Genomic DNA, 15,626 nt, shown 5'->3' on the forward strand with positions numbered 1-15,626 from the left:
AAAACAATGAAATGAGTTTCCTTTACTTGTGAGGCAATTCAAACAACTCAAAAGAGTACCAAAACCTCTTTTAAAGCTATAGAGCTCACAATTCAACCAAGGAACAACATAACAAAGATCAAGGAACATCATTAGAATCACTAATTAATGAAAATTCAAAAAGGAAACTAAGATGACACATGCGGCCCAAGAGTTCCAACATACATAGAAATCAAAACTAGTAGGAGGAAAAAGGTAGAAGATCAACTTAATCGTTTATAAAAATTTTATTCATACTTTAACGATTTAATATTAAAATGATCAAGTATTCATTATTTTAAACATTTTATCAATCGTAAAATATCGTTTTCTAGATTCTCACAGTATAAAATATATTTTAGGTAAGTATGATTTTTGGCATTGAATTTTATACCTCTTATTTGAAGACCAATTTTTTTTCTATAATTTAAATAATAAAAATCGTAACAATTACTATAGTATGACATTAAACAACAATAAAAAATAAAAATAAATACATGAGATAGTTTAATTACTCTCTGTGCAAACCAAAGATGAGGAACAAGTTGGGTTGAAGTTTTGAATTTAGTTTTCGATTCCCTCTGCTTATCCGATCAACGAAACGATTGAGATAAGTTGACCAAGGTTAAGTAAAAATGAAAGTTAATAAAAATATATTTTTATAAATAAATATATAACAAATTATTTCTGTTTCCTTAAGAAGTGAGTGGGATATTTATATGAAAAGGAAAATTTATTATCTATAATAATTACTTATGTTTACAATATTAGTCTATATTTCCTTTCCTCTTTTCTAATTTTTAATTAAACGTTTTTTCTTTTTTAGAAATGCTAAATCCTAACTCAACCTCTTTTTTTTTGGTATAATATTCCTAAGCATATGATACTCTATTTTTACTCACAATTTTTCAAAAAAGAGTGATGAAAACTATAATTAGGTAATCTTGGTTTTTCCTTTTTTATTATTTTATATTATTATTATTGAATCCACACTACTAAAAAAACTCATATTTCCTGCCAATTTTGTTTTGAAAATTTTTTCGTAGGAAATACCTACAAATTTTGTTGTGAAAAAAATTTTGCAAGAAATTGCTACCAATTTTCTTGTAAAATATTTTGTATAAAATACTTTTCGCAACAAATTTTGTAGGAAATACTTGCAAATTTTATAATTTTGTAGGAAATGATTACCCACGAAGGAATTACTTGCCAATTAAAATTCTTAGGAAAAATGGCAGAAAAAAGTCTTTTCTTGCAATTTTTTTTTAACAAATTTGCAAGAAAATTTCCATGTAATATGAGAATTTCTAGTAGTGCCACTAGTGAACTTTGTTTTCTAATAAACTTATCTATATCATTTTTATTTAGTTAGTTAAGATAAATTTCTTCTTTATTAAAGCTTAGAAAATAATATTTTAGAATTAGTATTGTGTTTAAAATAATAAAACTTGATTATTTTAATAATAAATGTTTAAATATAAACAAAATTTTTATAAATGAGTTTCATTACTTTAAAATATTTTATCTCTCTAAAAACTAATCCTCGAGAACCCTTTTCCTTTTCTCTACAATATTTGATTGTGTGATCATTTGTTTGAAGAACGTGACCGCCTGTGTGATCCTCGCGGCGAGATCTTCAAGTCTAACTGATCAATTTCTTTGTTTGAGTAAGTTGATTTTAAGCTCTTCTTTTGGTTGATTTATGTTCTTCGCACGTGTCTCTCTTTGAGGTCGCCTATGTCCTTGTAGTCTTCTTTTTGGTTATTTTTTGATCAATGATCATAAGAGTATGATCTGATCGTCTCTGTGGTATTTCTATGTGTAGATAGAGTATCTTGTGACTTGGGAGAGATTTTGTTGTTGTTAGAGTAGGTTGAGCAATTTCACCAGGTAAAGGAAGCTAGTGCTGTGTGTGAATCTAATAATTTGATGTTTTGCATGTTGATGAATCTTGTTGGTATAGATGATTTAGTATTTTGGATTGTATGACCAATTGTTGTATGTTGTTGTTTGATTTTGTGGAAATTAGGAGAAAATAGAGTTTAAGTCATTGATCAAATTGGTACCAGCTACTATGTTTTAAAAATTATTTACGACCACTTCCTAAAAGAGGAATACCAATTTGAGCTATGAAACAGGTCCAGATTATCCCAAAACCACAAAATGCATTTGTTGTTATCTAATATGGTGTTGAGCGGCAGATTACGTCGTTGAGCGCCACGTTTTGGGAATTGATTAGTGTTGAGCGACATCCAGGTGGCGTTGAGCGCTAGTGTTCACCATAGGTCTAAAGTAATTTGACTTTTGGGCATTGAGTGCCAAACTTTAGCATTGGGCGCCAAGTTTTGCAAGACAAATGGCGTTAAGCACTAATGCTGAGCGACAAATGTCCTATTTTGCTTGTTTCTACTGTTTGGTTGTTTGTTTTTCTTTGAATGTCCTGTAATTGTGAAATAAGGTGTATGATTGGTTTGTATTATGAAACAAAGGTATGTTTTACCTGTGCTAAGGTATTTTATGGGGAGAAAATCCCATTGATGATGTGTTTTCACTAGAGCACACCTTAAGGTTAAGACTATTCCATTTTTTGTGAGGCTATCCTGAACTTTACTGGCTATTCATACTCATTTAGAGAAGAATGATTAGGTGGTGAGAGGAGAAAAGGTCCTATCATAAGGGTGGTTCCATTATCCTTATGACTATAACAAGGATTAACCTTGTGTGTGGTAGCTCGGTAGAGCATTTTATATCACCACAAGTGTTTGGCTTCATAAGTCCAATTCAAGTACACTTCTCTGGATAATATCGAGTATAGAAGAGTTTGGTTGATAATATGATTATGTTGAGTGATTGTGCTTTATATTCAGCATGAAACTTATTCACATATGAAATGTTTAAAATTTATCTATATCATTTGTTCAATTAGCTTACCCTATCTATTTTCTTGGCTACCTTGTGTTGTGTTTATTTTCTTTTGTTGTGACCACCCATTTGGAATGAGCAAAGGACGATGCAAGCATTGAAGCATCGGTGAACTTTGTGGAGCCTTCAACTTGATACTTAGGATAGGACTTATGCATAGTTTTGATAAAAATCCTTTATGATTCAAACCTTGAGTACCTTCTTATATATGTACAGTTATAATTATTTTAGATAACTATATAAGTATATTCTATCGTGAATTTCATATGTTTTACTTTATTAATTATAAACTTTTTTATTTAATAGTTTCACTATTAAATGGAATGTTACACTCACTTTTTAAAATAAAAATAATTAAATATATTTTTTCATAAATTAAAAGAAAATACATATAAGTGAAAAATATAATAATAAATAACAATTTTAGATCTTTAATTTTACTTCTATTTAATTTCTTTTTTTTATTTGAAAAAATTTCATTTGAAATCATATTAACAATTTATAACTGTCAAATAATTTTTTTAAAATCACTAAAGATATGGTACTTTCTATCGGGGTTGTACCCATTTATGGCAGGATATGGATCCACCTCCGCAACAATTTTCTCCACTCCTCTCTAGTTAAATGTAAGTCATTAGATTAATGAGAAGGTTTCATGAAAACCTCTTTATCATTCTACCCCTATTTAACACCTAACCAAAAATATATTTTTATTCTTCTAATTAATTCATTTTAAATTATTTTATATTTTAAAGTAAAAATATTATTTATTGATATTGCACAGGGTTGAATGAAAATTGAGACATCTGTCTCTCATCATATTTAGATTAATCAAGACGGTTAAATTTAAAAAAAAAAAATACATGAGTTCAGTTCAGATTTAAAAAATAAAGAAAAATAACTATTTACATTTAAAATAATGCATTTAACATATTAGAATTTATATTTATTAGCTATGATAATCAAACAATAACAAAAAAAACATTTCAAACATATTATATTATATTATATATTAAAAAATAAGGTGTATATAAATTATTATTGATTTAAATTTTTAAGTAATATACATGAATTCCAATTTTGGAACTCTCCTTCTTTTTTTTAGAAGTTAAGATTGTAACCTGAAGTCTTTTAAGATTAATTATTTATCTTCGTATGCTAGATATAAATTGGAGAGGACTATGAAGAAGAGTGTATAAATTATATATACTTAGTCTTAACTCCTAATTAATATTGAGACTTTTTATATAATACTATATAGAGGTTACGAGCATAATATACAATAAAAAATATGAATAATAAAATTAACAGTAAATTGACATTTAGGTAACATGATATTTGTTCTACATTAATATTCTTGAATTAAGTTTACTAACCAAAAGATACATTATAACAATGAAATATGTTATACAAATAAATAACTGTACATATCATATATATATATATATATATATATATATATATATATATATATATATATATATATATATATATATATATATATATATATATATATACACCAAATTCCTTCCAAAAAGATAACTAAGAAACTTTTTAAGTTGTGCCAGAACTAAATTTGTTGTATACTTCAAAATGAACAATTCACTTTTGGACTTATTAATCTAGAATACATAATACTATGTAAGTTTAACTTAGTAATGTAATAAATAAAACAAAGTATATGAACAAATCATAATAAATTTCATAACTTGGTGTTTCAAAAGTAATAAAGAAATCATATCTCAATTGTAAATAAATAACTCAATTTAACTCATTAAATAGTAACGTGCGTTTGTCTATAAAAATCTTTTTAGCTTTTTTATTTTTTGTCTTGATGGAATAATGTTGTGTTATGAATTCCTTTTATTTATAACGGAATAATGTTTTGCATCATGAATTCATGATATTTATACCCATATGGTGAATTTGAACTTACACGACTCTCATATCCTTTTAGAGTCAAGTGATATATTTTGAACAAACATGCTTATAATTTCTTTTATCAAATTTTTTGAAAGTTAGTATAAAATTTAATGGTTAAGTATTTGTTTAGTTTCTGAACTTTGACACAAATTTAAAATTCCTTATTGTATGAAAGATTGATATATTTTGATCTTCAAACTTTAAAAATGAATAAATATAATCCTTTTAATTCAATTACGTAATTTTTTATGCCGTTTTAATTGTGTTTCATGTTAACATTTCAGTTGTTTATATCATTTGACATGTTCCCGCTTCAATATCGGTTGAAAAATATGTTTTACATATAAAAAAAATGTAACATAATTAGATTAAAAGGACTATAATCACGAAATGAAGAGAAAGAAAAGAAAAGGTGATGGAGAGATAAGGGAAAAAGAAAGAAGGAAAAATCTTGTAATCTTGATGCCTTGGTATCCACTCCCCTTGGGTGGTAAGGAAATTTTCTTTCTTCTATTTCTCAGCTCCATTTTGTGCCAAATGAGAAAAGACATAAACTCAATTGAACGAGGTTGAGTTACTTTCCTACCAAATGCTCTGTTAACAAAAATTTTGGATGTTACAATACTTCCTTCTTCTTTTTTAATTTATCCTAGAAAATTGGTAAGACATACCTATGCCACTCAAAACAATATGAGCAGCGGGACTTCATATCTTCTTCCTTCTCCTAAGTAGCTTCTTTCGTGGAATACCCCTTCCAAATTACCTTCACCATGACCAATAATTTGAATAGGTTACAATTCATAAGTAGGGTTCAATTTTAATCGAAGGATAACATGTGTTGGACCAACAAATCTTTTACTCAAATTTTAGCTAGTAAAACTCTTTCAATACGATTAACTATAAAAAAACTCTTAAGATACATTATCATCTTCCTTGAACTAAATGTATCATTCTTTTATATGCATAACTCTTTTTTTCTTCTTCTTTAGTTATTTTCATTTGATCCCTAATCATTATTTTTTTGATAGTTTCTTAGACTATATGTGACCTATGATACATAAATACGATACATGTATCGGATACGACACGTATCTGATACGTCGATACGTTTATTTTCAAAATGATAGGATAATATACGTGATACATACATAATACATGAATATTGAAAAGTGTACAATAATTCTTACAAACAAATAAATATATGATTGTTAATGTGTGAATCCAAATTTCCAAATTAGAGACCAATTATTTTAGTAGCCAAAACTTGGTAGTTAATGTTAGTGACCAATTTATCATTGAAACTATTTTAATTATCAATTTACTGACCAATTCTCAATTTGGTCACTATACGATGTAATTATTTTTTCACTAAAATTTGTCACTATTCAAAGATTTTATTGTATTGTACTGTGACTTTATAAATTAGATACTTCATTGATAAGTATCGGTAAACTATATAGTGACTAATTATTTTTTCACTAAAATTTGTCACTATTCAAAGATTTTATTGTATTGTACTATGACTTTATAAATTAGATATTTCATTTATAAGTATCGGTAAAGTATCAGACACGATACGTGTCGGACACAGATACGTGACCCAAGTTGAAGTATCAGTGCATCATAGTATATGGCCCATAAAGGCTAGATTTACTAGCGTAAATAAGTTTTGCATCTTCAATCGTACAAGCCTCAAATGGTAAAAACTACTATTATATAAAAACTCTATCAAAGATAGGAAATTATCCTAATGTGTTGCATCATATTTAAAATAAAAGATGAATAAAGACTTCAAAAAGGAAATGTAGTAGAAATACTTGAAAATGAGGGGTAGATAATTCATTTTAACTCATCCAAAAATGAATTTTACTTGAGAAAGAGTTCATTCAACAAAGTATTCTTTGAAAAGTATCAACTAAAAATAAACCACTAAGACCATGCTTAAAATAGGTTACAACATTAAATAAGATTTGTTTGTAAACTCAATTATAATAGTTAAGATGATTTATAAGTTCGGATATAACACTAAAAGTTTTAATAGCTAGCTATTGATTTGTCAACTTATATTTAGTTTCTTTGCATAATTTTTTACTTGGACTCAACCTAACATAGGCTTAACTTGGGTCTAACCAGACTTAGTCTGAGTTAGGTTTGACCTGACTCGACTTGACTTAAACATGACTTTGCCTAACCTAGGCTTAACTCTACCTAACTTGGACTTGACCAAACTTAACCAAACGTAGACCTAGCTCATCCTTATCTAACCTAGGCTCATCCCAAATAAAAAAGTGTGGGATCAACCAACTCAACTTGACATGGAATCAACACATCGTGAGCTAAACATATCAATTCAACATGAGCTTGACTCAACTTGACCCAACCGTTCTTGGTCACCCTAGGTCACCCTAACTCAACCTGATATGAATTCATTCTAACTCGATTTGATGTAGGCTAGATTTGACTTGGACTAACATAGGATCAACCTGATTCAATCCAACTTGATCCAATGTGGGATCAACCTAACTCAGTCTAACAAGAGCCCAACCCAACCCAATTCATCATGGGCCAAGATGGGTCTAACTCCACTTAGCCTACCTTGGCTTGACTTGTCTTGCTCCTTCTTGACCCTAAATTTATCTTGATCTATGTTCGACTCAACTCAGATTTATTAGGTTTGACCCAACATGTGTTTGGCTTGGTCTACCTAACCTAGGTTTGACCTAAACTTAGTAGGACTTTGATGTGGTCCAATCTAACTTGTCTTGTAATCGATTTGAGCCAACTTGGTTTACCTTCCATGAATTAGGTCCAACGCAACTCAATTTTGTCTTAGGTGCGTTTAGATTAACATTCCATAATTTGACCTAATCAAAGACTCAACCTAATTGGGTTAAATATGTTTTTGATCCCTGAACTTTTAGTGAAAAATTGAAATTAGTTTCTCTTCGAAATTCTGGACCAATTTAGTTCATCATCTTTAAAAAATGTGTTTATTTAATCATTTCAACCAAATTTTGTTAAATTTATTTGACGTTTCGAACGCATTTTTCAACTAACATTGTAAACAACTATCTTGAAACTCATTTGAAACATCAAATAAACTTAACAACATTTGGTTAAAAGGACTAAATTCACTCATTTTTAAAGTTAGAGTACTAAATTATACCAAAGTTTCAAAAATTGACTAATTCTAATTTTCACTGAAAGTTAAAACACCAACGAGCATATTTAACCCAACTTAATTTTGAGTTTTCAAAGTCCAAATATTTTTAATGTATATTAAGTCAAATTCAATTAATTAGATTCAGCTTAAAAAAATATAGATTTGATTGATATAAATTCATTAAAGTAGATTTAAAATAAAATAAATTAAAAACAATTATGGATTATATTTGTAGTGGATTTATTTTTTGCCCACTATGTAAAACAAAGTTTTCACCCACTATATAAAATAAATTTCCCGCTATTTCTAAGACTTAGTTAATAATATTTTTAACATTAATAGATTGAATATAAAAATTGTTTGAAGTTAAAAAAGGCAAAAATAAATAAATAAAAAATAGGTTTAATGGTATAATGTACTTAAGGGGGGTAAATAAATAGAGAAGGGAGCTTTATTTTTCTGAATGGGATGAAAATACTCTTAATACTAATATTTGGTAATTATACATAATTTTTAAGACTTATTTGACCTACTAATCATAATAACACGATCTGCATCAACGTTACAGTCAACCGTAGGAGGCATTGACAATGTCATGTCCTGGACTCTGATATTTTCTGGGTTACTTTGTTTCTTCCTCACACATTCTAATCAATCCTCATTGACTTTCATTCCTGAATCTTTTCATCACTTCTTTTCTGATAAGAAGATCTCTTACAAAAAGAATCTGAACGATAAGCCATCTCTGTCACCCTTCATTTTCATTTTCATTTTCTAATTTTCATTAAAAAAATGTAACATTTCTTTTCACTTTGAATGTGGACTCACTGACACACTATCCACGTTTTCTTTTTATCCAATAAACTTTATTTATTTATCTAATACCTTGATATCGAGCAAAAATTATTTGTTTCCCAAGCAAAGTGAAAAAGAATAAAACAAAGCATGCAACACGACACCATTGATCCCTGTTATCACTTTGCTTCATGGAAGAGGCTCATATAATAATTACCATTCTCCATATTAATCTTTTAAAATCAACTGGATTTCATGATGTTAATCGGTTATGTTAGTATAAACATGGAAAATCAGAGCTAAGCATATAATAAGTTTATATTCCTTTCTAGCAGATAGAGCTGAAACACCATCTTACAACCTTGTAGTTTGAGAAATTCACATCTAACCCCCCAAAAAAGAAAAGTTGATTAAACATGGAAATGGAAGTAATAGTGCCCTGGTAGAGGGTTGCTAGTATTGTCCTATGGAACAGAAACTACAACTACACTGCTGACATTGGTTTTACACAAAAAGATTAAAAGAAAAAAAGGAAAAACAATTACTGTCACTAGAGGGGTCACAATGCTTCTCATGGCTAAGAACATTAGTTTGAGGAACTAGAAGGATTTTGACTGCCACTTGAGCTCAGACTCAGGTCAAGAATGGTGTTTGAAGCATTAGCTTTCTGATTTCCCTTGGAGAGTTTCTGTTTGAGCTCAGACAACAGTGCCTGATTCTCTTGATTAAGAAGCTGTGCCTTCTTTCTCAGTCTCTCGTTCTCTTTCATTATGTAACAGTTCTGCAGGTACAGCTTTGAGTTCAACCTCTCCATTGATCAAATTTTCCTGCACTGAACCTGAAACCAGAAAATGATTGTTATTGTTTGATCCTATGGAGCAAAGAATCCAAAGGGGTAGTAGATTCACAAGAAGAAGAAGAAGAAAATATATAAAGTAAGGAAACAAGAAAGGAACAGAAGGACCTTAATAATAACACAATGGAGAAAAAAAAAAGAAAGACAGAAGAATATGCAAGCTTGCTAGTGAATGTGTTGCTTTATGAATTGCTTTGGTAGATATAATTATGACAGTTAAGAGAAGAAGGTAATATGAACAGGGAAAAGCATAGGGGGGGTGGAGGGCAGAACAATTGAGTCTTTTGGACCACCTCGTAAAATAAATGGAGCATATGGGGTTGTCTGAAAAACTAAAGAAGATGGATGATGCAGGGGGGGGAGAGAGGCACTGACTTGAAAGCAGAAAAAAAGAAGATGGCTTCTTTCGGCTATCCCAAGAGGGAAGAAAAGGATAAAGGTCCTACCTACGTAAAAGAGACAAGCTTCGTACACCAAGATCTTCTGTGTGTTGGTATGTCTATGAAAAAACACAGTTCTTGGTGTTCCAAGCACACATAAGAGGCATTCCAAAAGGTTTTTAATATCCTCAGTAGTGCCAAAAGTTGCCAAAAGTAAAATGGAAATAAATAAATGGAAGGCTATGGCTAGAGAAAGACAAAGAAAACATTGAGGGTGTTTTTTCTCTCTTTTATTCTTTTAAAAAAACTTATAAAATAAGAAATAAAATAAAAGAAAAGAAAACAGAATCTACAGAGAAAAAGGTTTGATAGGCCAAAAACATTCCCTCCACAAAACAAGGTGGAGTGAAACTAACTAAGATACCTCAAACTATGTGAAAGGCTTGTTATGTTAGAAGAAGCAACCAAGAGTAGTAGTAGTACAGGTGATTCGGACTCGGACATCTAAACCAAAAAACACTAACTTTGCAACAGCAGCCTAAAATACCATGTCTACATTTGTTTGTGAAAGTAACGAGGAAAAACAAAACAAACAGCACAACACAACAAGAAGAAGATGGATAATGTGTGTGAGAGAGAGAGAGAAAGAGGTGGGGTCCCCTTGTCTTTCCCTCCTGAACTTTTCGAAAAAGATCACCTTTTGAAGAAGGGTGGTTTTGGTTGGGAAGGTCTGGTGGAGAAAGCAGAGTCTGGATTGTGGAAGGAGTAGCAGTGTGAAAAGGGTGAGTTTTTGAGATGAGGAAGTGAGGGACAAAGGGAACAAAGGGTGTTAATTTATAGAGGAAAAAACACAGAAGAGAGAGGAAGAGCAGAGAGAGTCACAGACAGACAGACACAAAGGATGTTGATAAATTAAAAAAAAAAGAAAAAAAAAAAAAAAGAGAGAAAGGGTGGGGGGACGTGCCCCTCTTCTCTCTGACACAACAATCATGCATGTGTAAGCATGGAAGGCGGCCGGTTAGTAGCCTAAAAGATTTTATGTTTGGCTTCTATGATGATGCTTATGGCGTCATGCCAATCATGATGCTCTACCTTTGATTTTGCTTTTGTATTTTTTTAAGGGTACGTTCCTTCTTCTTTCATCACCCAAAATGTTGGTTAGGATTCACATTTGGCACCAACTATAGTTTCACATGATTGGTACACATATATTTAATCTAGATTACATTACATAGAAACAAGTAAGTGTGTATGTTTAGATATGAGTCTTTAACTTTATGTCGAAAGTAATTTGGTAAGAAACTGATCTGGTTTAAGAGAGAGAGGGTAGAGTGGGAATAAAAGTGGAAGGAACAATAATGGGGGCTTTCAGTTAGGGTTTGTAAAATGATGATGGGCTAGGCCGTCCCAAGATATGCAATGATGGTTCGGATTGGGTCCAAAACCACCATCAGCACCCTTCCTTACCCCCTCACCCCTATCATCAATTACTCTTTTGTTTTATTTATGCTCTGGTTCTTCTATTTTTAGGTCTCCATAATTTACACTTTCGTTTCTGTAATTTTCATGTGTTGGGAAGTGTTGGCAGTAATCATTCTTCTTACCGTAATGTTATTCCTCCTTTTCTTCAAAATGGCGATTTTTGTGAAGACCTGAGAGAGAAAGAAAGGAAAACACTGCCACTTGTTTATGGACTTGTCTCCACTACACGGCACGGCACTACTTAGCTACTACTAGTGGCTACTTGTGTGTGTTTAATTCTTCACCATCATCGTTTCCCATATTAATTATGAATATCCCTAGTTTTACATTTCAGTGATCATACCCGATTTTGTTCATTTATGTAGGTGTATCATAAGATATGATAAGAAATGATATGAGTTAATTCGCTTTTCTTGTTTTTATATGGTTGAGAGAGTGCTTTAACTTTTCAACAAACTAAATGTGAAATCATTAAAAAGGTTCCACAAAAAGGGCAAAAAAGAAAAGGATGGAGGGGTGTTAAGCATTGTGATTATACTAAAGCAGGGTTGTTTTAGTGGCACAGGCTCTGTTTCAGAATCAACTGTTACTCTTCTTAAATCAGATTCCATTCACATTGTGGGTGGGTTATTGAGGTTAATTAGAAGCAGTGATGGTGTTTTGTTTTACGTTATTATGTATAATGATAATAATACTAATAATTATGAGGAAATGTGTATGGTAGTATGTTAAGTAAAGCACTGGTTTTGTTGCCAAAAGAAGGAGATGAGGTTGAGATAATAATTGTTTGGATGAGAGTTTGGGCCTCGTGGGTTATGAGTGGTAGAAACGTGAAGCATCATGGTTGACAGATGGTGGTATTTTGGATGCGTCTATTTTTTTTCTTCTGTGAGTGAAGTTGTCAAACAGTTGATGGGTGTGCCCCCCTTCAACTCCCCCCTTTCAATCCCTCTTTCGGACTTTGCTTGCATCAATCTATGTTATCTAATTCTGGGATGCCTCTTTCTCAAATTACTCTTTCATCCTTAACACGCTTTTTAGTTTTTTTTTTTTGTTTTAAAATTCTAAATTCAAATGTGAATTTTGTAGTATTTAAATTGATGATTTTAATTAGATTAATAATTTATGTAAAATATTACTTTTTTGGTAAAATTAATTTATCAGACAAAACAAACATATATATTTATTTATTTATTTTTAAATATTAATCTTAAAAATAATAAATGGTAGAAACATTAAAACAATTTTTTGAAAGGATGAGTCTCCATATCATTGAGAGATTAAGTATATATGTTCTTATCAAAATTTGTGTATTTGGAGATGACGAGAATATACTAAATTATTGATATGTAAATAAAATTAGAAAAAAATTAACCTCTAAAAAATTATCTTAAGCTCGAGCTCAAATCAATAAAAACATAAGAAAGATATGAAAATAGAATTCTAACGTCTCCTTATATATTTAAAATTCAAATGTGAATCTATGTAGATTGTCTTTTTTGAAAAGAAATCATAGACACGCCAATATGTCAAAAAAAAATTAGAAAAATATTGAATTGTTTTACTTTATAAAAATTATTTTAGAAGAAAAGTAGATTACATATTACACAACCACTATAAACTATTTTAGAGATGTTAGTTTGACCTCAATTTACATATTTTACTTTTTCAAATTTAATTCATTATATCTCCTAAATTTATTATTATATTATATATAAAGTTAAAAATTTATGCATTGTTGTTTTATTTTTAGTTTTTCTAGTATTTTAGACATAAAACATTTCTTTAATATTATTTTATTGTTTTATTCACTTGTTATTAGTATGGGTTGAACACTGGATCTTGAACTAATATTTTTATTTGTTTAATAATTTATTTCATTCTAAAAATATTGATATGAAGTATATTAGCTTTGTTGATGATTATTTTTTATTGAAAAACTTAATTGACTACTTTTTAATGCAATTTTAAACAATAACATGCAAATCAGATATTGTATGAATGTTCTTTGTTTTGAAAGTAGAAACTAATTTCACACAAAGTCAACACCAAATCTTTGATTGAAATTAGATTGTAGAGATTTTTCAATTATTTAAATATACCTGAATTCAAATTACATTAAAACCCTTGTACAAAATTAATCTGCAAGGTTTCAGTTATGTTTTTCACTCCTTCAAAAATTTCACCTACTTTTAGTACGGGAAATAAAATAAGTTTTTCTAAACTAAAACTATCTTTTACATAAATTAAAAAAAAAATTTAAAAAAATTTAATAACTTATTTTATATATAAATTACTATTTAGCTCTAAACATTAATTTATTTTTCTTCTTATATTTCACCCATAAAAAAATTAATGATGAAGTTTGTTGATGTTTCCAGTCAATCAATTTTTATATATTAATTTTAAACCCTAACTCATTCTAGATAACAAGTTTGCTTAATTAATTTTTATATATTAATTTTATCTTTTAATAAAATTTTAAATTAAAACAATTATTTTATTAACTTCATTTTTTAAATTCTTTTTATTTAATTATTTTAAACTAAATAATGATTTATAATAAAAACATTTATTATAAAATAAATAAAAACTACTTATAATAAAATTGTAATTTATTATTATAAAAAAATAACACTCACAACATGTTATTATTATTATTATTATTAATGAAAATTATTATTATTATTATTATTAATGAAAATTATTATTATTATTATTATAATGATGTTTTAGCTTTTCAAAAAAAAGACTAAATTTAATTTAGAATTATGATAAGCAGTTATATATTATTTTTAAAATATTTGAAATTATTAATTTTAGTTACTATTTTAATGTGATATTTATCAACTTTTGGTGAAATATATTTTTTATTTTTTAATAGTTTCATCACTATAAAATATTTTTACTAATTAAAGTATATATTAAGGTGAAATAAAATTATTTTAATTTTGAGAAAATGAAGTATTAAATATAAAGTTGATTTTTTTAGGAATAAAATTTGCACATTTTTGTAAGATTATAAAATGCAGAAGTGGATTTTAGGTTGTTAAATTTTTATGTATTTGATGAAAGGTAACTATCCTAATGACATTAACTCGTTTGTCCAATATATGTAAATTTTACTCATTTTATAAAATTTAAAAATATGTTTAAACAAAGAAAAAAAAGAGAGAAACAAATTAAACTATTTATCAATATATAACTAGGAAATAAATTAATATTTATTTTAGTTTTGGTTAATTGAAAATTACTATAAATAATTATTTTGAATTTTTGTAATTTGTTTAAATTTTGTTATATAATTATATATGAGCATATAGAAATGAAAATATAATTAATAGGTCAAAATGATATTTTAATCTTCAATATAATGATTCAATTGTAAACATGGAGTATATTTCCTGAATGCTAAAAGTATGTCTGTACCTTACATAATAATCATACTACTTAAGAAAAATGTTAGAAACATAACTTTTTTTTTAGAGTTTAAATATATTTTTAATTTCTATCCTACCTTATATAAAAAATTATTATTTTTCATTTCTCTAAATATACATTTTATTTTATTTATATTATCAATGACACTCATGATTTATCTGTTTAGAGGAAGATCATACATGTATGATGACAAATTTGATACTTCCAAACAAAAATATAGATTTCTGAAAGAGATTGTGTTTATATATTTTACACTAAACTACTGGAATCAAAATAAGTAATAATTGACATTGAAAAAACATTTACATCTAAAATCAAAATTTGTTTATTCTATAATATTTAAATTAATACTTTGAAATTTGGGAGTTACAAAAAATTATTTAATTCAAAATAAAAAAACTAATATTTCTAAAATATATTAAGTTATTATTGTAATGATTAAATAAACTTATATTCAATTATATTAAATTACTCAGTTCCTCATAAGTTAAAAAAAATATTAAATAACTATATATATATATATATATATATATATATTTTAAATTTTGTGCAATCTATTTTAAAAATAATTTAATATTAAAAATTAAAATATTTATTAAATAATTTTATGTAAAAACTATAGATAATAAAAATTATAAAAGAACCA

The 15,626-nt window shown here is 28.0% G+C and overlaps 1 protein-coding gene across 5 annotated transcripts; it reads right to left on the minus strand.

The window, feature by feature from the left end:
• Positions 1–9,121: 9,121 nt before the first annotated feature.
• On the minus strand, positions 9,122–11,678 carry ZPR3 (binding protein). Of its 5 annotated transcripts, none has more exons than XR_003606075.2 (2): positions 10,755–11,678; positions 9,122–9,659 (listed from the first exon to the last, which is right to left on the minus strand). XR_003606075.2 is itself a non-coding variant. In XM_028081952.2 (2 exons), exon 2 carries the CDS (start codon positions 9,633–9,635, stop codon positions 9,408–9,410), a length of 228 nt encoding a protein of 75 aa, XP_027937753.1. In that variant the 5' UTR covers positions 9,636–9,659; positions 10,482–10,729; the 3' UTR covers positions 9,122–9,407. The 5 variants fall into 5 exon arrangements, 4 of the variants coding, with proteins under 4 accessions (XP_027937753.1, XP_027937750.1, XP_027937752.1 ...); XM_028081952.2 differs by lacking the exon at positions 10,755–11,678 and adding an exon at positions 10,482–10,729; XM_028081949.2 differs by lacking the exon at positions 10,755–11,678 and adding an exon at positions 10,124–10,458.
• Between the last annotated feature and the right edge of the window lie 3,948 nt (positions 11,679–15,626).

This window comes from Vigna unguiculata, chromosome 7 (assembly GCF_037176805.1).
Source record: "Vigna unguiculata cultivar grain cowpea cultivar isolate G323 ecotype 2 chromosome 7, ASM3717680v1, whole genome shotgun sequence".
Taxonomy (NCBI): domain Eukaryota; kingdom Viridiplantae; phylum Streptophyta; class Magnoliopsida; order Fabales; family Fabaceae; genus Vigna; species Vigna unguiculata.